This window comes from Brienomyrus brachyistius, chromosome 14 (genome assembly GCF_023856365.1).
Source record: "Brienomyrus brachyistius isolate T26 chromosome 14, BBRACH_0.4, whole genome shotgun sequence".
NCBI classification, from domain to species: Eukaryota; Metazoa; Chordata; class Actinopteri; order Osteoglossiformes; family Mormyridae; genus Brienomyrus; species Brienomyrus brachyistius.
Window position 1 is genome coordinate 7,217,877 of NC_064546.1, and position 25,005 is coordinate 7,242,881.

At 39.6% G+C, this 25,005-nt stretch overlaps 1 protein-coding gene across 3 annotated transcripts in view; it reads right to left on the minus strand.

Moving 5' to 3' along the window:
* Positions 1-25,005, minus strand: part of aqr (aquarius intron-binding spliceosomal factor) — a 49,162-nt gene that overhangs the window by 1,136 nt on the left and 23,021 nt on the right. For all 3 annotated transcript variants that reach the window (XM_048974111.1, XM_048974109.1, XM_048974110.1), the window contains exons 23-35: positions 24,908-24,977; positions 24,711-24,821; positions 19,518-19,627; positions 17,970-18,105; positions 16,867-17,076; positions 16,414-16,551; positions 16,211-16,282; positions 15,583-15,770; positions 15,326-15,497; positions 8,150-8,320; positions 7,742-7,827; positions 6,138-6,312; positions 1,542-1,652 (exon numbers count right to left, since the gene is read on the minus strand). In XM_048974111.1, the coding sequence (XP_048830068.1) occupies positions 1,542-1,652; positions 6,138-6,312; positions 7,742-7,827; positions 8,150-8,320; positions 15,326-15,497; positions 15,583-15,770; positions 16,211-16,282; positions 16,414-16,551; positions 16,867-17,076; positions 17,970-18,105; positions 19,518-19,627; positions 24,711-24,821; positions 24,908-24,977 (1,750 nt within the window). The remainder of the gene's footprint in view (positions 1-1,541; positions 1,653-6,137; positions 6,313-7,741; positions 7,828-8,149; positions 8,321-15,325; positions 15,498-15,582; positions 15,771-16,210; positions 16,283-16,413; positions 16,552-16,866; positions 17,077-17,969; positions 18,106-19,517; positions 19,628-24,710; positions 24,822-24,907; positions 24,978-25,005) is intronic.

Genomic DNA, 25,005 nt, shown 5'->3' on the forward strand with positions numbered 1-25,005 from the left:
GGACTTAGACCCGAAACTAACTGTAGCTATTATAAATGTAGCTATTTAAAACAGAAACCCCTACTGAAATCAAATAAGACTAAATGCCTTAAATGGTATCTTTAGTGTTCTTTGTGTATATGTAATTAATATAATCACTATGGATTATATTAGAGTGATCACGATTATTCAGATTTGATTAAATGATTATTTAAAAGCATTGATTAAAATTGTCCTTCTTGAATACTCAGCAATATGGCAGAAGGAATATTTTACATTGTTTAATTCTGACCATGTGATCAGTGTATTGATTCGGCTGTTCAGTACCTGCAATATGTACATGTGGTTCATGTATTTATAATAGTATTGTATTTGTTGTAAATGAATAATCTGTACATCACAAGTTTAATTCATCCACTAGAAAAATATTGAAATATGCGGCACTCTCACTGACCTTAATCTTTTGAAGACAAATGTTACAATGAAATACAATATTTGTTTTTTGTGAAGAGCAACTGAAATTACCTTAACATTTTAGGTATATTAAAATATCAGTCTCTCCGATTTGATTATTTTTAGATAAAATTACTTATAAAATTATTGCATGTAAGCCACAATAAACAAAGTGTACGATTTTTGCTCAATTGTTCGTTTTGTCATTTTTCCCCCTCATCTCTGTAACTCTGCTCTGGATTTGTTTAAATAATTTTGTTTGTTACATGATAACAAAACAGATTAACTATCCTAGAGACAAAATTGACAATTCAAATTATGAAGTTTCTGGCCAATACTAATAGCTGATTTTGAAAACTGACACAAATACCGATTGTTTGGGGATTTCTATTTAAGTTTCAAGGGACACTCCACCCAAATAATTGCATTTATGTTTTGGTAAGAAAACACCAACTCTGGCATACAACAGTAGTCCAAGAGCACCATATTTTATAATTGTATACATCCTACAAATTTATAAGAGAAGGGCTGATCATCAAGTGTCATAAGTATAAATCAGATGCATAAATCAGGCTTTACACAAATTCTGCCACACTTTGGTGCTTTTAATAGCATTTTTCGCTATTAGCTCTGGAGGGCTATATTAAGTCATGCGCCATATGACCAAACACAATATTGCAAAATGAAATGTATATATTATTTTGTTTGCTGGCAAAAATCATTGAGGCTTTAACTTTGCATGGCCGCACCTTCTTTTTTGGGTTAAGTGCAGTGGGCATGACTGTGTTGATATAAAGTGTGTGATAAGTGTGTGACTCAAATGCATGTAACTTTTTAATAGCTTTTTTGACGTGCACATCTAATGGGAGAACCGAAAACTCTACGTATTTATTACCATTTGTTATACACATTCAAGGTCTATGCATATAGACTGGAGTCCACATTCCTTTATCCTGCCCTATCTTGTGTTTTGCACTTTTTAAACTACTGTGAATCCCTCCCTTCGTAACTTTTTCTGTATTTTGTAACACGGGCTGGGGAGTGGGGGTGCCATTTCTTGTCAGTGTTTACCTTTCTATAGATGGTAGCACAAAACCCACCTGACTTACCTGTCTGGTTTGTGTTTTCTGAATCATGCTCATGTACATGTTGTACACCAGACTGGCCATCTCTGGCATATTCTTGATGACCTGATCCGAGTATGGGGAGCGAGTCCTGTCCTGTGGAGAACAAAGACTACTCATTATCACATCTGTCAGAGGAAACATTGCAACACACTTCCTGCTTCCCTCACTGTAGCTCAATCTAAATAATAATTAAACTTATAGAAGACAAAGCTGACTAGATGACAGCTATGTTGTTTCTGACCTACTCAGCTGTCGGCCCACCACTTGTGCCCTGGAAACGTATCACATCCAATCTCCACCAGGCCCACTTGATTAACTCATCCCTTATGATTGGCTCATACCCTGCTTATCCTAGCAGCCTTAAGTAACACATTTGCTTAAAAAAACCTCTTGATTCTTCATTATCAGCTAGTCTCCCTCCTCTCATTCTTGCCTAAACTCTTGACCGCGCTGATAGACAAAATGGTCCGAAATTCAACCCTTTACATCCGGGACCAGCAGGATGACTAATAGACTGCAGATAGAGTTTGTCTAACTGCTGTCCAAAATGGAGCAAGCGGGAAATACAGTAATAAAGTACTGATTGACTTGGCAGCAGATTTTTGTTGATTGTGTTATTTATGTTTCTTGTCGTTTACTAGTCAATCCGATAAAAACCTATTACTTGGGGGCACAATAAGTTACGTAAGTAATTCGCTAGCTGCATTAATTATCACCAAACTTATCTTGCTTAACGTAAGATGCCTGCGGGCACCTACAAGGTCCGCTAGCTTGCAAGCTGGCCAGCTACTGTAGGTAGTTGGGATGGGATAGTACTCGACTTGGAGACTAACAGGTCCACGATGTCTGCGATGACACCAGAAGGGACCTTAAAAGGACTTTTTGAAAGTATGATATGCTTAATTAATTAAGGAAAATACGGTGAAGATGAAACGGCATCTGACTGGGCTGGATGACACTGCCTGTGTCATCTTCCATGTATGACCCACTGCCTTACTTCTGGTTGCCCGGCGATTGGAGGGAGTGTCGGCACTGGCTTGTCATCTTCCCCCTGCTCCCCGGTTGTGTCTCAAATTTTATGATTTGGACAGTATGACTCGGCACTTAGCCATCTCTCCAATCTCTCCCTGCCGGCCCCTGGAGGTTGGACTTCCCCTTTGAGTCTGGTCCTTCCCAAGGTTTCTTCCTTCTAGGGAGTTTTTCCTTGCCACTGTCGCCTATGGCTTACTCACTGGGGGCTTTGGGTGGGGATGCTGTAAACCGCTTTGAGACGATGTAATGTTGTGATAATGCGCTATACAAAAATACATTTGTTCGTTTGTACTTGGACTTTGTCTGCTCGCAGGAATGCAATTTCCAGCATAGTAACCACCCCGCATAACACAGGCTTCAACTAATCCAACGAAACCTGACATTCAGGGAGATATCCACTGTGACTGTTCAGCAAGAGCAAGGACGAATGGGACAACCACGTATGATCATATCACCATCATTTACTATATACAGCTAAAGAAACAGGCTATTCACAGCTTCAAACTAATAAAACTTTAAAAGGTTTGCATTACTGCAATGCTAGTTCAGGTTCTATCATACAAAATTAAAATTTTAAATCATACAAAAATAAATTTTGTTTTTATATAGCGTAACACAAAAACCACCGAAAGTATTGTAGTGTGTTTAGGAATAGTGTTACACATGTTGCTGGGAGGGATATTTTCTGTGGGCGTGCGCCCATCCAGGGGAGTGTGTGGGAGGGATGAGAGGAGGCGGGAGAGGGGCTGACGGGAAGGTGAAGGGGTTCGGGGAAGGTTAAGCAAGGAATGGGTGTAGGCAGGACTGTTCTTCGACTTGTTCTTTGAAATATAAAAGTTTGTACGGTGTGGCTGTGGCCATATCAGCCAAATAAAGTTAGTTTTCAGCTACTTGCCTCCTTATTTCCATAACGGAAACATTACAGTATGTTTTGTTGCTAGGTTTTTACTTTGACTGCCTCCCTATTAGTTCAAGTGAATAGGTTTGAGTAGGGCTGGGCATATGCCATAAAAAATATCACAATATTTTCAGAGATTTTCACCATGCCCATATTATGAAATCCATATGTAGAAAACAATAAAATATGACAGGTGGTTTCGAGGTTTTCTGATTGATGACCAAATTTTATTACTAATAGGTATGGCGCGTGTGACTGGTTTGATATGGGCGCCAGCAACTGATTCATACCTTGATGGAATTTGTATAAATAATGCATTATAACTATTAATTACGTAAGAAAACAAATGTTTAGCACGACATTATTGTCATGCCCGGCTCGTCCGATCCTCGTGTGTGCCACGCCCCCCTGATTATCCACGTGTGCTTCCCTAACCATGCCCAACTGTATCCTGTTGATTTGCCCTGTCTTTGTTCTATATCAGTCCACGTCTTGCCCTGCCTTTTGTCTGTCATTGATGTTAGTAGCGTTCCGATGTCCTGGTCTCCCCCTTAATAAATCCCCAGTTTTCCCCGACTTTCAGCTACCTATTTAATTCTTCCCTGCCTGCCTACCCGTCCGCACCCGCGAATCCTGACAACTATACACTGATGACGATATGAATGTTCATAAAAACACGACGCGGTATTTCACGGCCCAGCCCAGTCAGATGCCATTTCATCTTCACCGTATTTTCCTTAATTAATTAAGCATATCATACTTTCAAAAAGTCCTTTTAAGGTCCCTTCTGGTGTCATCGCGGACCTGTTAGTCTCCAAGTCGAGTACTATCCCATCCCAACTACCTACAGTAGCTGGCCAGCTTGCAAGCTAGCGGACCTTGTAGGTGCCCGCAGGCATCTTACGTTAAGCAAGATAAGTTTGGTGATAATTAATGCAGCTAGCGAATTACTTACATAAAAACCTATTACTTGGGGGCGCAATAAGTTATCGGATTAACTAGTAAACGACAAGAAACATAAATAACACAATCAACAAAAATCTGCTGCCAAGTCAATCAATACTTGTATTTCCCGCTTGCTCCATTTTGGACAGCAGTTAGACAAACAATCTGCAGTCTATTAGTCATCTTGCTGGTCCCGGATGTAAAGGGTTGAATTTCGGACCGCATTTTAAACCACTGAAATTCTGGCAGCATATTTGAAACAGCGAAAATAACGGGACTGAATATTGTAAAGCGCAAATAAGACGACTGAATATTACTGCTTGAATAATAAAGATGTGAATAAAACACATGGAATATTTATGGAATACTGAATTTCTTTTCAAAAATTATTTTGAGGCGAAATTAAATTAACTGAATCCATGTGGTTGAATTATAAACATGCACTTTAAAATGCGTATGTTTTGGAACTGAATTTTGGAAGCCGGATATTTTTGTACTGAATATTTAAGCAGTGAAATTACAATTGAAATGTTTTCAGTTGAAATGTTCAATGTTTAAATGTATACACATATTAAATTACAGTCCCCAAAAATTCAAAGCATCTATAAGGCCACTTAAAAAAAAAAAATTGGTTCTCGTCCTTTTTTTTTTGGAGGGGGTAGGTCGGGCGGGAAGGATTTATTTATTTTTTATTTTTTACAAATTTTGATTGACTGTTTGGACTTACAAATATGTAAGAAAATACATATTTGAAAATACATACCGAAGAGAGCAGACCTACTTAGTACGCCTCCTCAGTTCTTCCAGTTTGTTGCGTTTCAAATATATTAAATGTAAGAAAATACAATAATGTAAATTCCTTGATCCATGTGTATCTCATAAATGCCTTCCCAACTATGGATTTGGATACTTTATGCTGATGTTTCATTCGTGAATATAAAAATACTATTTGAAACCAATATTCTGTTTGTCATTCCCATTCTAAATGAACAACCAAGATTTAAAAATATATATCTAGAAAGAAAGTGTATTAAAACATGTTAAAACATAAGGAATTTACAAAATACAGGAACCTGAATGGTTGAACAAGGAAATGCAACTCTACAAACAAGTACTTAAGAACATGTACCACATCACTTCCCCAGATTTAAATCTTTGCACCAGCCCATCTCAGGTAGAGACAAATTTAGGTTCATGAAACCATTCCAAGACTAGGATTACACAATGTGGATCAATCGTCGATGTGGAATGCGCGGGTAATTCAGATTTCGTCATTCTTGGGCATTTTCCATCCGATTTTTATGAAATAAAAAATTTAAAAAAATTCGGGTCGGAGGCATTTCGGCGGGTCGGGCGGGGATGAGAACCAATTATTTTTTTTAAAGTGGCCTAATGCAATGCTTTTTTATTTGATAAGTGTAATTCAACGTGTTTTTTTTCATCAACGACTTTTGTCATTAATTTACTTCCATATGTCTGCTGCTGGTAAATATAAATGTGAATTTGATTTATAAAAATCAGGGTGCTTATAGGATTTTATGGAAAATGCATGAAGATTTCTTGAAAGAGAAATTTAAACACACAAAGGAACAAACATACAAGAAAAAACAGTATCCAAAAAAGCCTATAATTAAATTTACCAAAGCAAATAAAAGTGGTGTGATGTGTCAGCTTTACTCGAGTGTTTAGAGTTGGTCTCAAACCTGAACTACTTCTGTGTAGTACTCCTGGGGCCGGATGTGAAGCTGCAGAGGGCGAGCAGTTAGCTGGCTGAAGACAGGAGTCAGTTCAAAGCAGTTGTGGAATAGGGACACTCGTGCAAAGATGTAAAGGCCAAGTCTAGCTCTGGACATGGCCACTATCAAGCGCCGAACATCTCTGGAGGAGATAAACAGAAATATAGAGTTTGAGACAAATTGGGGATCTCTAAACAACAACAACATTGTACTACAAGGACATCCCCATCACCTGCTCGACCCATCCAATCCATACTCATCTCACACTCACCTGTGAATTTCTATAAGACTTGGTTGGATAAACTGGAAATGTGAAATCCAATAAATGTATTTCTACCTAAATGCTGAGTACTAGCTGTGTAATTCTAAAACTACACCTGTTTATTTACTGAACGTCTTAATGTTCAAATCTTAATATAATAATCATTTATATAATTAATTTTTAAATGATTAAATATTTATAGTGTATTTCTTATTTGCATTATCCATCCTTCCATCCATTTTCCAAACCCCTTATCCTACTGGGTCGCGGGGGGTCCGGAGCCTATCCCGGAAGCAATGGGCACGAGGCAGGGAACAACCTAGGATGGGGGGCCAGCCCATCGCAGGGCACACACACACACACACACACAAACACACACGGGCAATTTAGCAACTCCAATTAGCCTCAGCATGTTTTTGGACTGTGGGGGGAAACCGGAGTACCCGGAGGAAACCCCACAACGACATGGGGGGGGGGGAACATGCAAGCTCCACACACATGTAACCCAGGCGGAGACTCGAACCTGGGACCCAGAGGTGTGAGGCAACAGTGCTAACCACTGCACCACCATGCCGCCCCCCATTTGCATTATGATCAAGGTTAATTGTGACAAAAAAGTAACTACTGTAGCAGATGGTATAGACCAGGGTTCCCAAACTGCGGATCTGGAGGGCCAGAATCCAACACAACTTGCATATATCTTTCTCCAAACACCTACTAAACCTTATAATTAGCTGATTAAGATGTTTGAGCAGGGAAATCTGCAAACTGTGTTGGATTCCGGTCGTCCAGGACTGGAATTAGGGGAACCCTGGTATGGACAGAACCATGAACAGGTGCACAGACAGATTCTTTAAAAAAATTGGTACGGAAGATGTATTAAACGTCTATGCAAGGATGTTTTATTGTCTCACAAAATACTAATTTGAGCTCACATAATCCTATAATGTGCACAATTCTCCGTTTTTTTACTCTCAAATTGCTATTTCGAGCTCAGAAATTCAGTTTCATTTTCTCAGGAACACTGTACAAGTCAGTAATTCTAAAACTGCGGGGGTGATAGATTATTTTCAGAATATTCTGCAGTAAAGCTTATATTGATTTTTGTCTGCTAGCCTCCCCATTTATCAAATTATATCTGTAGTAGCCCAATAGCCAGTCAGTGAAATGTTCATTGGATATTCAGCAAAATTAGTTGCGTTAGAATTTAGAGTTTGTGCAGACGACAAAACAGTAATATTTATGTAACATTTATATTACTCTCTTCTGTTGTACTTCTGTAACCTTTGAGATAGGGGTGTCTGCTTACCTCAAGTGTCCCACAGCCTTGGTGCGAACCAGTGAGAGGATGATGTAATCATTTTGCTGACCCTGGAATCTGTCAACTGTTGTCACCTACACAGAAAAATATATTTTCGCATCATCATTCTTGTATAGCAAAAACATTTTTTCCACAGCGTTCTGGCATTTATTTGATATAAGTAGGCATTTTTGTATATCTCACATGTTGAGTCTTGGTTGATGCCGAAAGAAAATATTAAGTACACTTAGAAACTGATATGGATATAAATTCATGCCTAATGTGTTAATGCTACATTTTCCCACAATGCATTTACACTGTCCCAGTTTAAATGTATAGATTATCCAAGTTAACCAAATTCTAATCCTAATCCTACTCCTATAATACAATTTAGTAACAAAATGGTTGCCCCCATACTTTACTGGGATGGCCAAAGAAGGGGTTGCTGGCACAGCGCTGGTTCACCACATCCCTGATGAGGTGCTTCTGCCCATTGTAGGTGGTTAGTATGCTGATCTTCTCTGCGGGATACCCCAGGAGGCGCATATACATGAAGAGGGCCACAGCATACTCCGCCTCAGCTAGATTCTGAATCCCAGGAGAACAAAGAGCAACAAAAGTATGTAAAAGGTACTTTCAGCATAACAATTTGCTTTCCTTAATAACAACCTTTTGTAAATTTTCTATTAACCACAATACAGCAGTGCTATTAATTAGCCACCCTAATTCTTTTTTAATTTCTCCTTACTACATTTAGTGTGTGGGTTCTCATAGTTGTCATATAGAATTATACTGTTAAAATACAACTGCATTACCTACTTCATTCTAAATAATTGAATAAAAACATGAAAATGACATTAAAAACATCTGTAACACAAACCTGTGCTATGCTTCATGACAAATACGTTCTCCTTTACACAGAAAACATTCACGAAGATGATCTTTTACTCAGACATCCCACATACATTGATTTCCAGTGTTGAGGAAGCTACTTTTAAACAGCATAAAAGCTACATGCTACTTATAATTTAAAGTAGCTAAGCTACAGCCAAGCTACTGTTTCAATATAGTACTTAGCTACACTACAAGGTACAGAGAAAAAAGTAGCCTATTTCAACAAAGCCATTTCATCCAGTAATACTTAATATTTGTGCTGTAGGATGCTCAAAGCAAATTAAAAATGTGAAACAATGTTTAAAAGTAATATCAAAAGCTATTTTTTAACAATGTAAGGTCAGATCGCAATAAAGTATTTTTGGTGTAAACCAAGAGAAAATTAGAAGGGTTATAACACAAGACAGATTTTGATAATCTGTCCGAGAACCAAAGTGTATCTATGCATTTTAATGGAAGTAGGGCTGCAACGATTCATCGAATAACTCGATTACAAAAAACCCTCGATGCAAATTCTTTACTTCAATGCTTCATGTAATCCGCATGACTATGTACTGCTTAGTGATCACCGTGTTTCACTCGGAGGATTATTACTATCACACAGTGTGCTTACGCTGCATTACGTGGAGCAGGTTTGATTTGATGGCGTAATGGAGGAAGACAGGGAAAATAGCGAGGAAAGTCAGAGAAAAAGATGAAAAATGTCTAAAGTTTGGGACCATTTCAAATAAAAGAAAAGTGAAAATACCGTACAGTATGTCCATTATAAAACCGAATTAGCTTACCACCATAGCACAACGTCAATGATTCAACATCTCGACAGAAAGACTATTCTATGCATCCAGTCCACAGAGCGGAACCAGTACAAGGTGAGCGCGAGCGTGTCACTCACCTCTGCGGCTAAACATAGACCTGCGATAGAAACGTATTTATGAGCATAAGTGTGAATAAAAAAAAAGTATAACAAGATTCAGCCCAAGCAGGCCCTATTTGTCCAACGAAAACACCGATAACACAACAGCAGTGAAAATGATGCTGTCGTAGTTTAATTATCATGGAGCTGGAGCCTGTTTATACACAAAGAGCAAAGAGACGGTTCCATTAAAGAGATGGTGAACTCAGGTGGAGTGAAGGAAAACAGCAGCAATGCTTGTAATTGCTACTAAACCTTTACGGGTAAAGAGCTGAAGAGAGTACTTAATCAAACCAGCTGTTCAACAAGCTGAAAGGTAAAGAAAAGCGATGTTTTCAGTTGCTCCCATCCACCACCATTTATCTTCCACAGCAGCAAGGTTACAGTAAAGCTATACAAGCTAAAATAGAAGCTGTTTGTATGCAGATAAACTGTTAGCTTAGTTTGACACAATATTTGGTCAAACATTGTGTCATTTTAGTAATATTATTTTGCAGTTTTAGATTAATATGAATAATATTACATAATAATAATAATAATAATAATAATAATAAAAATATAAATATAATAATATAAAAATTACCCACCTCCCTTCCCCCAACAGCCTTGGGCCAGTAAAAGTGAGACATTGAATTATTATTTCCTCTCTTTTTCAGAAATTTTATTTGACATTATTTTATTTATTTTTGCATTTAAGAAAGTGTTTTCTTTAAAAAAACAAAAAAAAACAAATATGTACATAAATGCACTAAAAGAGTTTAGTTCTTTTGTCAGTTCTTGTATCATTAAAAATGTTCCTAAAAAGGAAACCCATGAGTTGTTCATTTTAAGAGACATGTATATTTTTTCTTTTTTGAATAGTTACTATTGCTCTTTAATAAGACGAGAGTATTTTTATCTGATTACTCGATTAAATCGATGGAATAAAATCGACAGAATACTCGATTATTAAAATAATCTATAGCTGCAGCCCTAAATCGAAGTGTCTAAAATATTGTTTGCCATGAAGTATTTTTCATCCCTTTAATATCCATCCCCAGAGTATTCAAGTAAACACCAATCAGAAACACCTGGTAGGTGAAAGTCTTTGTAAAGACAGAAAAATTATGCAGATTGTTATTGTAGTATTAATCACAAGGACATTAAAAAAAACAAAAATTGACTTAAGAATAGGCTGGGCAATATATTGAGTGCCACGATATGAAAGATATTTTTAATGCGTCGATTAAAAACTAAACTATCGTGATATGTTAACTTAATTGGTTCCACCAAACGCCGTTTGTAGTACGTAATTTCTGTGGAATGGGCACAACCTAAACGTTGCCTCATTGTGACCCTGTCTCCTGCTTAGCTTAACCACAGTAACGTCTTGTGGCTTGTTGGCTTCAGACCGAATGACACCGAACAAAAAACTGTTTTATGCAAACTTTGCAAGAAAGTAGGAAGAGTGGCAACATGTCAAACCTATTCAATCATCTGAAAACAAATCACATTACAAAGTATGAAGAATGTATTAAACTTCGCCATGCATCTTCTGAAAACGCAGCGAAGCCCACTTCTGCTGCAAAACAGACCACACTGACAGCATCATTCTCTCGTTGCATACCGTATGAAAAGACAAACCTTAAATGGAAGGTAATAACAGCTACCATAACATACCACATAGCAAAAGACATGGTTACTGTTGCTACTGTCGAAAAAAATGGATTTAAGGAATTACTGAGGACGAGTGACCCAAAATATGTTCTTCCTAGTCGGAAATACTTTGCAAAAGAAATGCTGCTCAAACTGTATAACGAGGTGAAGGAAAACATTTTGAATCAGCTTAAGAACGCAGAACACTTTTCCACCACATCCGATCTGTGGACTAGTCGTACCATGCAACTGTACATTAGCCTAACGGTCCATTTTATTGAGAACTGGGAAATGAAAAGCATCTGTCTTCAGACAGGCTATGTGCCAGATGATCATACCAGAGAAACGATTGTGCTGGGGCTCAGAGACGTGCTTAAAGCCTGGAAATCAGAGGATGCGCAACAAACTTGTGTTACCACAGAAAAGTCATAAGAATCCACGTTTTTTTAAGGGATTTTTTTTTACTGATTTATAAGTCTTGAACTTTCCCCAAAAACAGTAGAATCTTCATTAACTAAATAAAAGCATGAAAACTTATAAATTACTACGAAAATTAAACAAACACTGCTGTAGGGTTTTTCGAGGACTTCGCAGATGCAAATAAGTTCGGTTCCAATGAAATTTTCTTTGAATTCACGAATCACACATGGATGAGGGCTTACTATAATGTAAATAATTAATATTGCTGTAATTTGTGTTTGGTTTTAGATAGAAGCATGAGAGACCTTTTTAATCACCATTTAAGCTCCTAAGACACAAACGGATATGACTGTATACCATATTGTGAATGCTGCACACAGTAGCTTGAGCTTGAGATGAAAGAATGATCATCTTGTTTTGATGTTTGCGCTGCTGGCAGTTGAGAAGGAAACTGTGAAAGTCACACGGGGGAATATTCGTGCTGCCAGACGCAACGCAGTCATGGCTACATATTTGCAGTCTCAGAAAAGTCGTATTAGTTGATCAGTCATAAGTTGCATAGTCAACAACGACTTAAAAAATATTGTAGTATTTTTACCGATATAGCATTTCGCCATGCTATATCACTATTTAAAAAAAAAGTTATTGGAAAAGCTAGAGCATTTTAAAAAGTAGCTGGGCTACTAATAAGCTACTGAAAAAAGTAAAGTTAGTAGCATTGCTAATTGTAGTTAGCTACGCTCAGGGAGGAGGTACAGAGGAGATTGCATACCAATGCTATCGGAAAAAGCGTGGTGAAGCCGATTCCTGTGTAGCTTTGCGGCTCTCTAACCACTCTTTAATTCATCTTTTTCAGACCAATAGACAGAAACTAAATTTTCTAAGCCTGTAGTTAGCAGTGTTAGATGATGGACCAACGGGGCAAAGCTGAAGCTACAGGCTTGATTTGACTGCACTGATTGGAGTGTTTGTAAAGCAGGAGCTGCTGACCTGGATAAGCTCACTAACAGCAAAATCTTATGTCAAGTTCTGCAAGGATCTGTGTTTTCCCACCAGAACCAGGTTGAAATTCAATGACAAACCGTGGTTTATGGCAAAACACAGACAGCTCCGGCAGACTATGGAAGTGGCCTAAAGAAGTGGGAACAAAGCCTAGTTCAGGCAAGCAAGGAAAAGGGAGGCCAATAACTTTGCTTCAGTGTGAAGTGTGGAAAGGCCTGTAATCGCTAATTTATACTTCTGCGGTGAATACGTACCATGGCCATGGACTCTACACCATAGCTTATGCCATAATCTGACCTGCACCTCCTCAGAAATGTAACTACAAGTCCACAAGAATTGTGAGACAACAAGAACTGTGATTGGTCCACTTAGTAGCATTTGTTTTTATGGGAGTGAAGAAAGCACATTCCAGGTGTACTTGTATAGCTGATTGAAACTGAAGTGTTATTTTTATATAGCCCATCCTAGGCATCGTAGCAAATCTACTAAACAATCAGGATGACAGCACCAGTTTTACTCACCTCCATTAAGTTTTTGTACTTTACAAGGTTAAAGAAAGTAAAAAAAAAAAAAAAAAAAAAAAACAGTACAGACACTAATTTTAGAAAGAAAAATGCTAATGACAAAAAGATGCTTCATGAGCTATTTGCTATTTGACCCCACTAGATGGTGCTATCTGTTGGAAAAAAAAATCATGCCCCAAAACAAACCAAGAGCACCATCAAGTGGGGTGAAAAAATACAGCAAATGGTTCACGAGGTGTCATTTTGTCCCTCACTAGAAAATGCATAAAAAGTTACTTTGTAGCAGCTTGACATTACAAATTTGTCTACAGGGAGTTTGGAGTAGCACAAATATGAGCAGGACAGAACAAATGGATACTTTGTCTTTTTTTTCCAATTGAGTGATTCAACATTTGAATGTATTGCAGGGTGGGAAGACAAATACAACTTCCAAAACCATGTAACACCTAGTGTTTTGGTGGTGTAATTGCTGAGAGACAGACACGCCTGCACACAAGTACCCTATAAATGCTCACAACAGTGTAGGACATTTGCATAGGTCACAGCATAGACTTAAGGCTGATTTATACTTCTGTGTTAAGACATGAGTTATACTGCAGAGAACCACTAGATGGCTGACTACTTGAATGTTTTGCTACAGGTTTAATAAGCTGAGGTTCACACCCCTAAACCACTGCAATACACAATTAACAACTGCCTGTCGCCCACCCTGCTTCCCTCCCAACCGGCACTGAAGATCTGTGAAGTGGATGTGCAGCAGCTCTTCCAAAGACAAAAGATCAGGAAAGGACCAAGCCCAGACAGCATCTCACCATCCTATCTGAAAAACTGTACTGATCAGCACTGATCCAGATAAGACAGCCATACGTGACCAATCCATGTCCAATACCTATTTACTTTTTGGCAGTTAAAGAGATCGTTCCTATTTCTTGTTAAATGGACTTATATAATCAATCGCACAACAACTCTTTCCCATTTTAGATATGTTTTTGTAGCATTCAGGCTGAACACTAATGCTGCCGCTGTTTTTTGCCACTCAGTGGGTGTGAGTGCAGTGACTTCCACCAGCTGTGACATCATACGTATACCCTTTGCAGCAGGAGGAGTACAAGAACATCAGATAAGAGGATAACAATCTGGAAGTATTTTATGCTTGAAACGACAACTAGTAGCACAGCAATTTGCAATCTTTGTAAAAACAAAAATAAAAATGTTTTGAGAGATGGAAGTAGCATTTAGTGGAAAATCCTACATGCAATTATGCAACACAACACGAGGAATAAGAAAAAAGCAGTGGATGATTTAGGAGTCGCTAGCTTGGGCTGTTTTGCAAACTCGCTACAGCTTGTGATACACTTCATTGCGATTGCAGCCCCTCATGTAAGTGACATTGTTGCCAGTGGGAGAAAAATTGTGGGGGATTTTAAGCATTCGCCACTTGCATATCCTCGCCTGGAAGAAATTCAAATAGAACTGTAAATGCCTCCTAAAAACTAAAAACAAGTTGGAACAGTATGTTATGTATGTTACTATTAGCCTAATTAAAGCTTTTTTGGCAAGCATTTTAAAAATTGTATTTATATATGAATATTTTTTAAACGAGTAAAGCATAAATATATATATATATATATATATATATATATATATATATATATATATAATACAATAATTTATATAATTAATATTTATTATATAAAAATACTAAAGTAAAAAGATCTCATGTAAAGAAATCTGTATTGGCAGATGTGTATCAGAATGAGATTGGAACTGAAAAAATGTGGACTGGCCCATCCCTAATGGAAACTTTTTCATTTTCGGGATCTACCATTTCCTAGGACCTGTAAATAACTCACTGTATTGGCATGCACTTTTGTACTTCTTATATATTTATCCTCAACACATCCATACTGTACAACAACCAGATTGTGCCTGACCATTGTTTTGTCTTGTCAATCGCATATGTATCAACTGTACGTATGAGAGCCACTGAAAACCAGAGAAATTCCCTGTATGCGGAAATAGACTTGGCAGATAAACTGGATTCTGATTCTGAATGTGCTATATCAATTATAAAAGGCTTGGAAATTACAGTAAGCAGCTTACAATATCAGTTTTCAGACACAGGCTCTTTCTGGAAGAACTTTCAGGTCCCATAAACACACTACACAGTGTGACTTTGTATGAACCCAGAGCTGAGCATTTTACCTGGTAGAAGTAGGGATTCGGTTCCGTTTCACCCACACCATTGAAGTCCTCCACATCGATGAGCTGGAAATCGAAGGTCAGGCCAGGATTCGGAGCACAAAACTCAGGCTGAAGCTGAACGTGGGGCAGGTTTCCCAGTTTCTTGTAACGCCAGTTGTACAGGTTACACAGACTGGGGAAGTTAAATGTACTATATAAATACACAGCAAAAAGGATAGCTGTATAAATAAAAACAATAGCACAGAATTTCTTCTCACCTAGCTCGAGCCCTGCCCTGTGCATCCAGGTCCACTGTGGGGACACCGAGACGCACAAAGCGGGTAAATAGTGACTGCTCCATGTTGGAATACTTCTGAAAGGCCATGTTCTTAATTACTGGGGGAAGCTGGTGATGATCCCCAATCATGATCCAACGTTTCAGCCTGCTGAAACCATCTTCTGGGTTCTAATGAGGGAAAATATTTTGAAAAGAGTGGGATTCTGAAGCTGACCAGTGAGTCAGAAATACTAAAGCTATTAGAGGTAACTTTGGAAGCTATGCTCATTTACTTTGTTGTTTTGAGTTTTGTTGGTCAAATGAATTGAGTACACAGCTTGAATCAATGTTAAATCACAAGTTTTATGCAACTACAATTAGATACATTACAATAAGAGAAATCAAAACATTCAATTAACACTGTTTTGTAACACTCCTGTGTTATATGCCTGTACTAAACACGCATAACACGCTAACACTATATAGCCATTTCCAACTGAAGCAACAATCTAATCTATCAGTGAAAAACGGCTCTTACAGCATTTTATAGTGGTGATGGGATAACAATAAAAGATCATTCAGCACTCAAGGTTACAGGAAGCTGCAGTGAAAGCTGATGTGTGACTTACCTGCAGCAAGAGAGGGATGAAGGTTTCAATTTCAAGGATCTGAGCAGCTTCTTCCATCAAGATGTTGTCATACTACAATTCAAATGAAAGATAAAATGAACACATGATCACGTTACCATCCTGTGCCCATCAAAGGCAGACTGTCAGAATGTGACAGTCAGTTTAGGAGGCACAGAGCCAGTTCTTATAAATGGGGCACCAACCTTAAAGCCCAGCTCCACCAGATCATGGCGTTTCAGGGCGGCGTGAGTACAGGTCATAGCAATGATCTTGGCTTCTTTTACCAGAAGGTACTTAGATCGGTCCAGGCCACTGCGGAGCAGCTCAAAGGCCCGGAATTCCTGGACAAAACACCAGTAACTATTACAATCACAAGTTAATAACTACTGATTTGAAGTACATGCAGTGAATTTATTTGTGCTTCGTTTAAACATGCACTTTCTATTTGATTAATGAAATAAACAGTTGTATTATCAGCAGCGTCATGGCAGCTTGAAGTAGCTTGCTCTTGCCTTTTATCATCATATGATAAAATATCTGTCCCCCATTGACTTTACATGCATACCTGTCTACCAGACAGGAAAAACACACCATCATGTTCTCATCTGCATCACCTCAGGTGATGTTTTAAACTAGCATGTGATGCTTGGACTTGCCTCCAGCTGGGTAAAGATCTTTTTGACGTGTCGAAAGCAGCCCTCTGCAATGTCCATGTTTTCCTCGTAGGTCTGACCCTTGAACACTGGTTGGGGTGCGTTGCTGAAGTACTTGTGGAAGGGGAAGTGTGAGGCCACTTCCTGCACGTGGACCTGCTGGCCATGTTTGGGCCTTACTTTGCTAATGTACTCCTCCCAGCGAGAAATCACCTGGGAAAACGGACACACTCAGCTAAAGTAATTACCAGTCGTATAAAAAAATATATAATTAGCAAATAGCTCATGTTGTATAACCTAAAGAGAGCTTTCCAAGTAGTTGAACAATAATTTATATTAATGTGCATTGTTAGTGACCTGAAAGTGTGATGTCACATATGAGTCTGGGAATAGTAAAGAGCTGACCCATGTGGGACAGTGTTTGATTTTGATTGCTTGCAATTTCATGAAATGTGGATAACACTGAAATTCTGTCATTCATTCTGTTTAGACAAGCTGCACATTTCACTGCCCTGCAGATCCAGAGCCATGCCCAAGCTATATATAACATATGTAGAGAATAAATACAAAGACTGCAGACAAGGAGGGTACTTCAGCTCAAGATAGAGACCATATTACTGTGCAAGGAAAGTAGTGTGCATGAAGTGTGCTATGCTTGGTCTTGGGAACTACGATGAAGACATTAACTTGACATTCCTAAACTAACACTGACTCGCTTGCATATTTTACCATATACTTTAGTCTGCTCTGGATTAGTCTAGCTTGACCAGTGAGATTGTAGCATCCTATCTCCTTCTCTAGGTCTATTGCCTTTCAGCTTTCACAGGATATGACTTCAGAGACACACTAGCAGATGATAATTTAATTAGCAAATGATAACAATCTTGATTAGCAACTTGTTCTCAGGTGTTTGACATTTTTGTACCAAGCAGAATCTTGGTACAGTCCTGAACAACTCACAGTCACATACTGAATAGCTATTAAGGTAATGTATACCAAATGTAATGTAAAAAATGCCAAAAGCAAGAATATGTGAATCCCTCAGTTACAAATACATCTGTGCAATAATAATGTCAGTCACTAGGCATGCAAACCAGAGGTCTCACCTGGTACAGGTAAAAGTGTCCTGCGGTCTCACAGGTATAGGAGACATCCCCTGACACACCCAGACTTTCCTGCAGCCTGGCCACTTCCTGGAGCAGCTCCAATCGCCGTGACAGAACGTAATTCACCCTCCCGTATCTGCACATGAATCAGACAGCATGATAGGTCAAAATTACAGCCACTAAATCCCAAGCTCCATTTAAGGATCATCAGCATGAACAATACCATTTCAACTGGTAAGAGACATGTAACTGCTATATTGTAAATAGCCCAAACAACTTAAATGTTCAAGTTCGTGACTTGTAGACTATTCAGTAATATGAAATTTTGTACAGAAGGGTCACCTCATACGTTTATTAGATGTTTATAAAAATATGCAGTCAGTAGAGCTCAAATCTGAACTTTAGCTATTTATTGACACCATTTTTGCATCCACCAGAAATTGAAGTAATTAATCGCAAATTAATGGCAAACTAAATTTGGTGCTGTTGGAAATGGCAGCATGGTATTCCACCGACAGCTGTCATTTACTCTGGCTATCCAAGCCCTACTAGTCCCACACTCACCAACTTGTACGCTTTCAAGAAGTACTGGATGGATTACCAGGAAATGTGAAAGTTAATAAATGTGTTTTTGTTTAGAGAAATAGCTCTACATGCAATCATTTATGTACATTCCACTTATGACAATTTGCAGAAACTTTCCCCACCAAATTAGGTGGTTATTTGCATTTCTTTATGTATGTTTTAATGTCCATATCAAAATGTCACACACAGTTTTTATATGTCTAAATATTCATATTTTATGTATTCCTGATTAGCAGCATGACCATCATTCTCCAAGATATTATAGTAAGAACTGTAACAGATACATTAATGATATATACAGAACCCTGGAGTGGCCACAGATTTTTTTGAGGACAATGTACATTGAAATCATTGACATTTAAAAGGTACTTTTATCAATAAAGACTTACAGTAGAGGCACGGGCTACAATTTGTGTGTTCCCTGAGATCTACAAGTTCTTTGTTAGCCTTTGAGCTGCATTGGTTGAGCTACAGGAGCACTGTTGATGCTATACTAAAATCCTGCTTTAGTTTGACTAATCCTAATACTGTAAAGAGAACTATAAAAATATACTAAACATGTCAGTGTGGTCATGCAGTTAAGTGTATGGATTACAGTTGGCTCCTGCCCCATATATTGTGCAATCGCTTCACATCAAAAATCAAAATGCTGTCTGGTTTTGAACCAATATTAGTGAGTGTGAGACAAGTACAGACTAGACAGCTGGACCAAATGACAGGGCTGTTAGGGAATACAATGCTGTTATTTCCCGTAGCACTAAATCTAGTTTCAGCTGTTTTAAAGTGTGCAGTCTTTACAAACTGCAAATGATTTGTAAACAAAAGCTGTCAAATTAAAAAGACAGACCCACAAAATTGCATTGCATTACAAATCTAAAAGACCAACATGCATGTCGGTAGGTGTTTTAACTTTATTTACTGAAAGAGCTAAAGGGTATGAGAGAAAGGCTCTTCCTCTCTCACCTGCTGAAGTCTTTCTCTGTTTCCAGCTCTTCCTCACCATGGCCCAGACGGAGGAGGTGTCGCTCATCAATATCGAGTGCCATGATCTTCTCAAACAGCTGGTTCAGGGCCTTTAGACAGCAGATAGCAGTTATACACGAGTAAGCGCGTGTGACCCCTCACTAATATTAAATTAACCTAAGTAGGGGGTTATTTAACCCTCTGGTGTCTAGGGGTAGGGAACACACTTTCACTGACTGGAGCATGGTCACACATTTCATTCAATATCATAAACTTAATTCATGGCAAAGAAATGATTTCTTGTATATTTGTTGTGTCAGATTTATGTGAAGTTTGTAATTTGACATCAAAGTATAGACATTGCAAAATGCAGTTGGAATACTTGCAGAAATATTATAAAAGTACATAGTAAGCAATGCTGGCAGTTTGTTTTAATCCCAGATATCTGATCACCAAAGTCTTGGCTACATGAAGATGACTAAACGGTATAGTTGCAACATTCAGTTAAATGATAAATGAGAAAAATCTAAAATCATGTCATTATTTCTGGGCTCCTTTCATCGAATATGTAGCAACTTTCATGAGTATGCATGAGCCATTCACATCTGGCCACATCTCCCCCCCTTTTATGGCACTGATAGGGATATATCTAGATCGCGTTTCACCGCTGCGCTGTTCATCTAATTACCATGCGAATACGATTTGAATACGCGGAAATGTGACTATTTAGAATGCGAATAGTGATCTTCAGGTGAGGGCAGCACTACACGCCCTAGATGCAGGTAAAACAAAGAAAGGTGACATGGTTTACTTTTTTGCCGATTTAACCTAATTATAAAAACTTTAATACTACCCACAATTGCTGTTTTGAAAAGAAAATAGATTATGGATTTAGTCAGCATTTTTTCATGTTTCTACAACAATATTTCAGCGAGTTATGAACTGAAATACATGGGAATGATACACGGCATTGCCGACGATGCTGTTGTTGCAACGTGAGATAAAGAACTGCTGCGTCTTTATTTTCACGGAAACGTGGCTGAATGCGGGCATCGCGGACTCCGCTATCCAGCTAAAGGAGTTAGCATGCTATCGGGCCGATAGAGAAGCCTCATTGTCCAGTAAGAGCCGCGGAGGCAGTGTGTGCGTCTACATTAACAAACTCTGGTGCACGAACTCTGCTGAATTGACTCGCCACTGCTCACCACAGATAGAGTTTTTGGTGATAAAGTGCCACCCGTTCTACCTGCCGAGAGAATTCTCCGTGGTGCTAGTTATAGCCGTGTACCGGCCACCTAGCGTGAATGCTAACCAGGCGCTAGCCGAACTGTATGAGGCTGTTAATAAACTCCAGACTGTGCACCCGGACGGCTTTCTCATCATCGCTGGCGACTTCAACCACCTGAAGTTAGTTTTCCCCAAATTCCAACAACATGTAGACTTTGCTACGAGGGGGGAGAACTGCCTGGACAAAGTTTACACCAACATGCGTGGTGCCTACAAAGCAGCAGCGCGCCCACACATCGGCTCTTCTGACCACACGACGGTGATGCTCCTGCCCACATACTCATCTCTGCTAAAACACACAAGACCTTCCAAAAAAACCATCAGAGTCTGGCCCAGTGGAGCTGTCTCAGCAATCCAGGACTGCTTTGAGTGCACGGACTGGGATGTTTTTAATGAGGCAGCGACGCTCAATGGTTTTGGACGAGTTTGCAGAATCTGGGACCTGCTACATCAGCAAGTGCATAGAGGATGTTACTGTCCTTAAGAACATGACCACCAGAGCCAACGAGAAACCCTGGTTCACAGCACAGGTGCGTGCACGGCTAAGAGAGAGAGACGCTGCTTTCAGGTCTGGGAACAAAGTTGCTCTTAAAACAGCGAAAGCAAACCTCTCTCGCTCCATCCGACAGGCAAAGCGAGCACACACACTAAAGATCCACAACCACTTCAGGGACACAAAAGACTCTCGCAGTTTATGGCAAGGCATCCAGGCTGTCTCTCAATTCAAGCCAGCACCAAGCAGCTGTGAGGGAGATGCCACACTTCCTGAGGAGCTGAACAAGTTCTATGCATGATTCGACGCACTGAACAACACACACTTCGAAAGCCACGCCTCCCATCACTGACAAGATCATCTCTCTGCCTGCATCCGACGTGAGGAGAACCTTTGCCAAAGTCAACCCACGGAAGGCTGCTGGTCCAGACAACATTCCTGCTCGCGTGCTCAGAGACTGCGCTGATCAGCTGGCTGAGGTCTTCTCAGACATCTTCAACACATCACTGAGCCAGATGATCGTCCCAGCATGCTTCAAATCCACCACCAGCATCCCAGTGGCAAAGAAGTCTTCAGTCTCCTGCCTGAATGACTACCGTCCCATCGCTCTGACACCCATTGCCATGAAGTGCTTCGAAAGACTCGTCATGTCGCAGGTGAAAAGCAACCTCCTCCGATCACTGGACCCGCTACAGTTTGCCTATCGCACAAATAGGTCAACCGAGGACGCCATATCCACCGCACTTCACCTTTCCCTCTCTCATCTGGACAATAAAGACTCTTACGTGCGACTACTGTTCATAGACTTTAATTCAGCCTTCAACACCATCATTCCACAAAGACTGTGTGTGAAACTGAGCGGATTGGGACTGAGCACCTCACTCTGCAACTGGATTCTGGATTCTCTCAGAGAGGCCTCAGTCTGTCCGAATCGGCAACAGCGTTTCCAGCACCATCAGACTGAGCACAGGTGCTCCTCAGGGCTGCGTTCTCAGTCCACTTCTTTTCACACTGACCCATGACTGCACCGCCCTGCACAGCTCAAACCACATCATCAAATTCGCAGACGACACGACGGTGGTGGGGCTCATCAGCAACAACGATGAGTCGGCGTACAGAGACGAGGTTCAGCAGCTGTCCACGTGGTGCAGTGAGAACAACCTGTCGCTGAATGTGGACAAAACCAAGGAAATGGTTGTCGACTTCAGGAGAACTTGCCCCAGCCACTCGCCACTCAGCATCCACGGTTCCACGGTTGAGATGGTAAAAAACACCAAGTTCCTGGGAGTTCACTTCTCAGACGATCTCACCTGGACCACCAACACCACCTCCATCACCAAAAAAGGCCCAGCAACGTCTCCACTTCCTGAGACGGCTTAAGTGAGCCAACCTGCCACCTCCCACCCTCATCGTGTTCTACAGGGGCGCCATGAGAGCGTCCTGACCAGCTGCATCTCCGTCTGGTTTGGAAACAGCACGGTTTCCGATAACCGACGCCTTCAAAAGATCGTCAAAGCAGCTGGAAACACCGGTGCGTCTCTCCCATCGCTGCAAGACATCTTCAACAAGCACTGCATCAGGAGGGCCTCCTGCATTGTGCTTGACTCCTCTCATCCTTTACACGGACTCTTCAAACTCCTCCCATCTGGCAGACACTATCGCAGCATCAGGACTCGATCTTCCAGGCTGCGGGATAGCTTTTTCCCACTAGCCATTAGACTCCTGAACACACTTACCCCCCCACACACACCCAGACTGCGAACAAATTGACTCCTGCACATCTGCCGCACAAACTCTGCTACATGCATTTTTGCACTTCTGCCACTTATTTGCACATTTTCCATATACAACTATTGTAACCTCCTCTACCTCTATCTCCAAGTATAGCATATTTTTGTATACCTTATATTTATTTACTTTGTTTACCACGTGCCTATTTGTTACGTGTCTTTCTCTCGTCTGCACTGGAAAAAAAACTGGAGCCACGTCATCTCGTCTCTCAATGTACCTGTACAGTATATAGCAGAGATGACAATAAAGTTTACTTTGACTTTGATTCCAGAGGGTTAATTATCTCCTAACAATCAAGCTGACAGGCAAACACTACAGACTATTTGCATGACATTATCATTAAAATCAATAATATAAAATATTCAATATATAATCATATAATTATAATATGATATTATTATAATCTATGTTATTATGAATAGCAATAATAATATTATTAAATTCTATTATTATAAATACGACAAATTGTGCACATGCAAAGTACAAGGTTTCACTAGAGAACTATGAACATTTTCGTGTCCACATGCGCTGTGTGAATATGCAAGTGTTCCACTTGTGTGGAGAAGTACGAATCAGCATAGAAAGAGACTGATAGACCCAGTGCAGTTTGTTCAAGCAGCAAGATGAAGGTGAAGCACATTTTGCTGAATGGAAACTCCAACAATGCCCACATTCCATCAGGAACTGAAAAGTCCAGCAGCCAAAGGATGAAAAGTCATGATAACATCTCTTATGAACAGATGCCACAGCGGCAGACAATGACAGCTGATAAAAACTACAAAACTACCCCACAGAACTGAGTGCGTACGTCAATGACAAAAATAGAAGTTTATTTAAAAATGGAACCAGTAGAGATCAAATTTTGGTTTTAACTATTTGGCGCCATTTTTGTATCCACCAGAAATCATGATAATTAACCATAAATTAATGCCAAACTAATTTTGGTGTTGTTCAAAATGGCAGAATTGTATTCAACCGACAGTTCTGTCATTTAGTCCAGCTACCTAAGCCTTGCTTGTCTAACACTCACCAACTTGTACAATATCAAGAAGTTCTGGATAAATTACCAGGAAAGGTGAAAGTTAATAAATGTGTTTTTGTTGAGAAATGTAGGACTACATGCATTAATTTATGTATTAATTTATGTACATTCCACTTATAAGAAAATTTGCATAAATTTGTTCCCTTTTATTTTTTTTGTGTGCACAATGTGCATTTAACTCATTTATATTAAACTGGCACTTTTATCCAAAAAGACTAACATAAAGTACTTATGGTAGGAACACAGTTTGAAACCTGGCATCCCTAAGTGAGAAAACAGGGTGAAAGGCAAGGGGAGAGACACTGGGTCACTGGTTGTAAGTCGGTCTGGAAAAGAGCATCTGCTAAATGCTGTAAATGAAAATGAGACACGTACTATGGCCAATTCACATATTCACAAGCTACGGACTATGGGAGGAAATGGCACAAATGAAATGAAAACAAAAAATGCATTGACAAGGAGCAGAGTCAGAATTCCTATAATGTGAGGCCACAATGACCCACAGTGCCACCAGCAGTGTCTGACTAATGTGCATGCATCACAGAATGATTTGCTTTCTCCTTAATCTTCATGTAGGTACCTGATTAGAGTGTGTCACGATCAGAGTTCTCTGCTCAGGGAAGTTGTGATAAAGGTTGGAGATTATCTGCACAGCCACATCAGTTTTCCCTGTACCTGGAGGGCCCACAACCTGGAAAAGAGGTTCAGCTGATGAATCCTCTGAAGGCACGTTAGTATAACAGACCAATAAGATGTGTCAAATCATGAAGCACTCACCATTGTGAGGCCAGGCTGCATGCCTGCCCGTACTGCTTCAATCTGTGTGGGTGTGAAGCGGATGGTGTTTCTGTTGACAAAAAAAAAGGGTAACATGG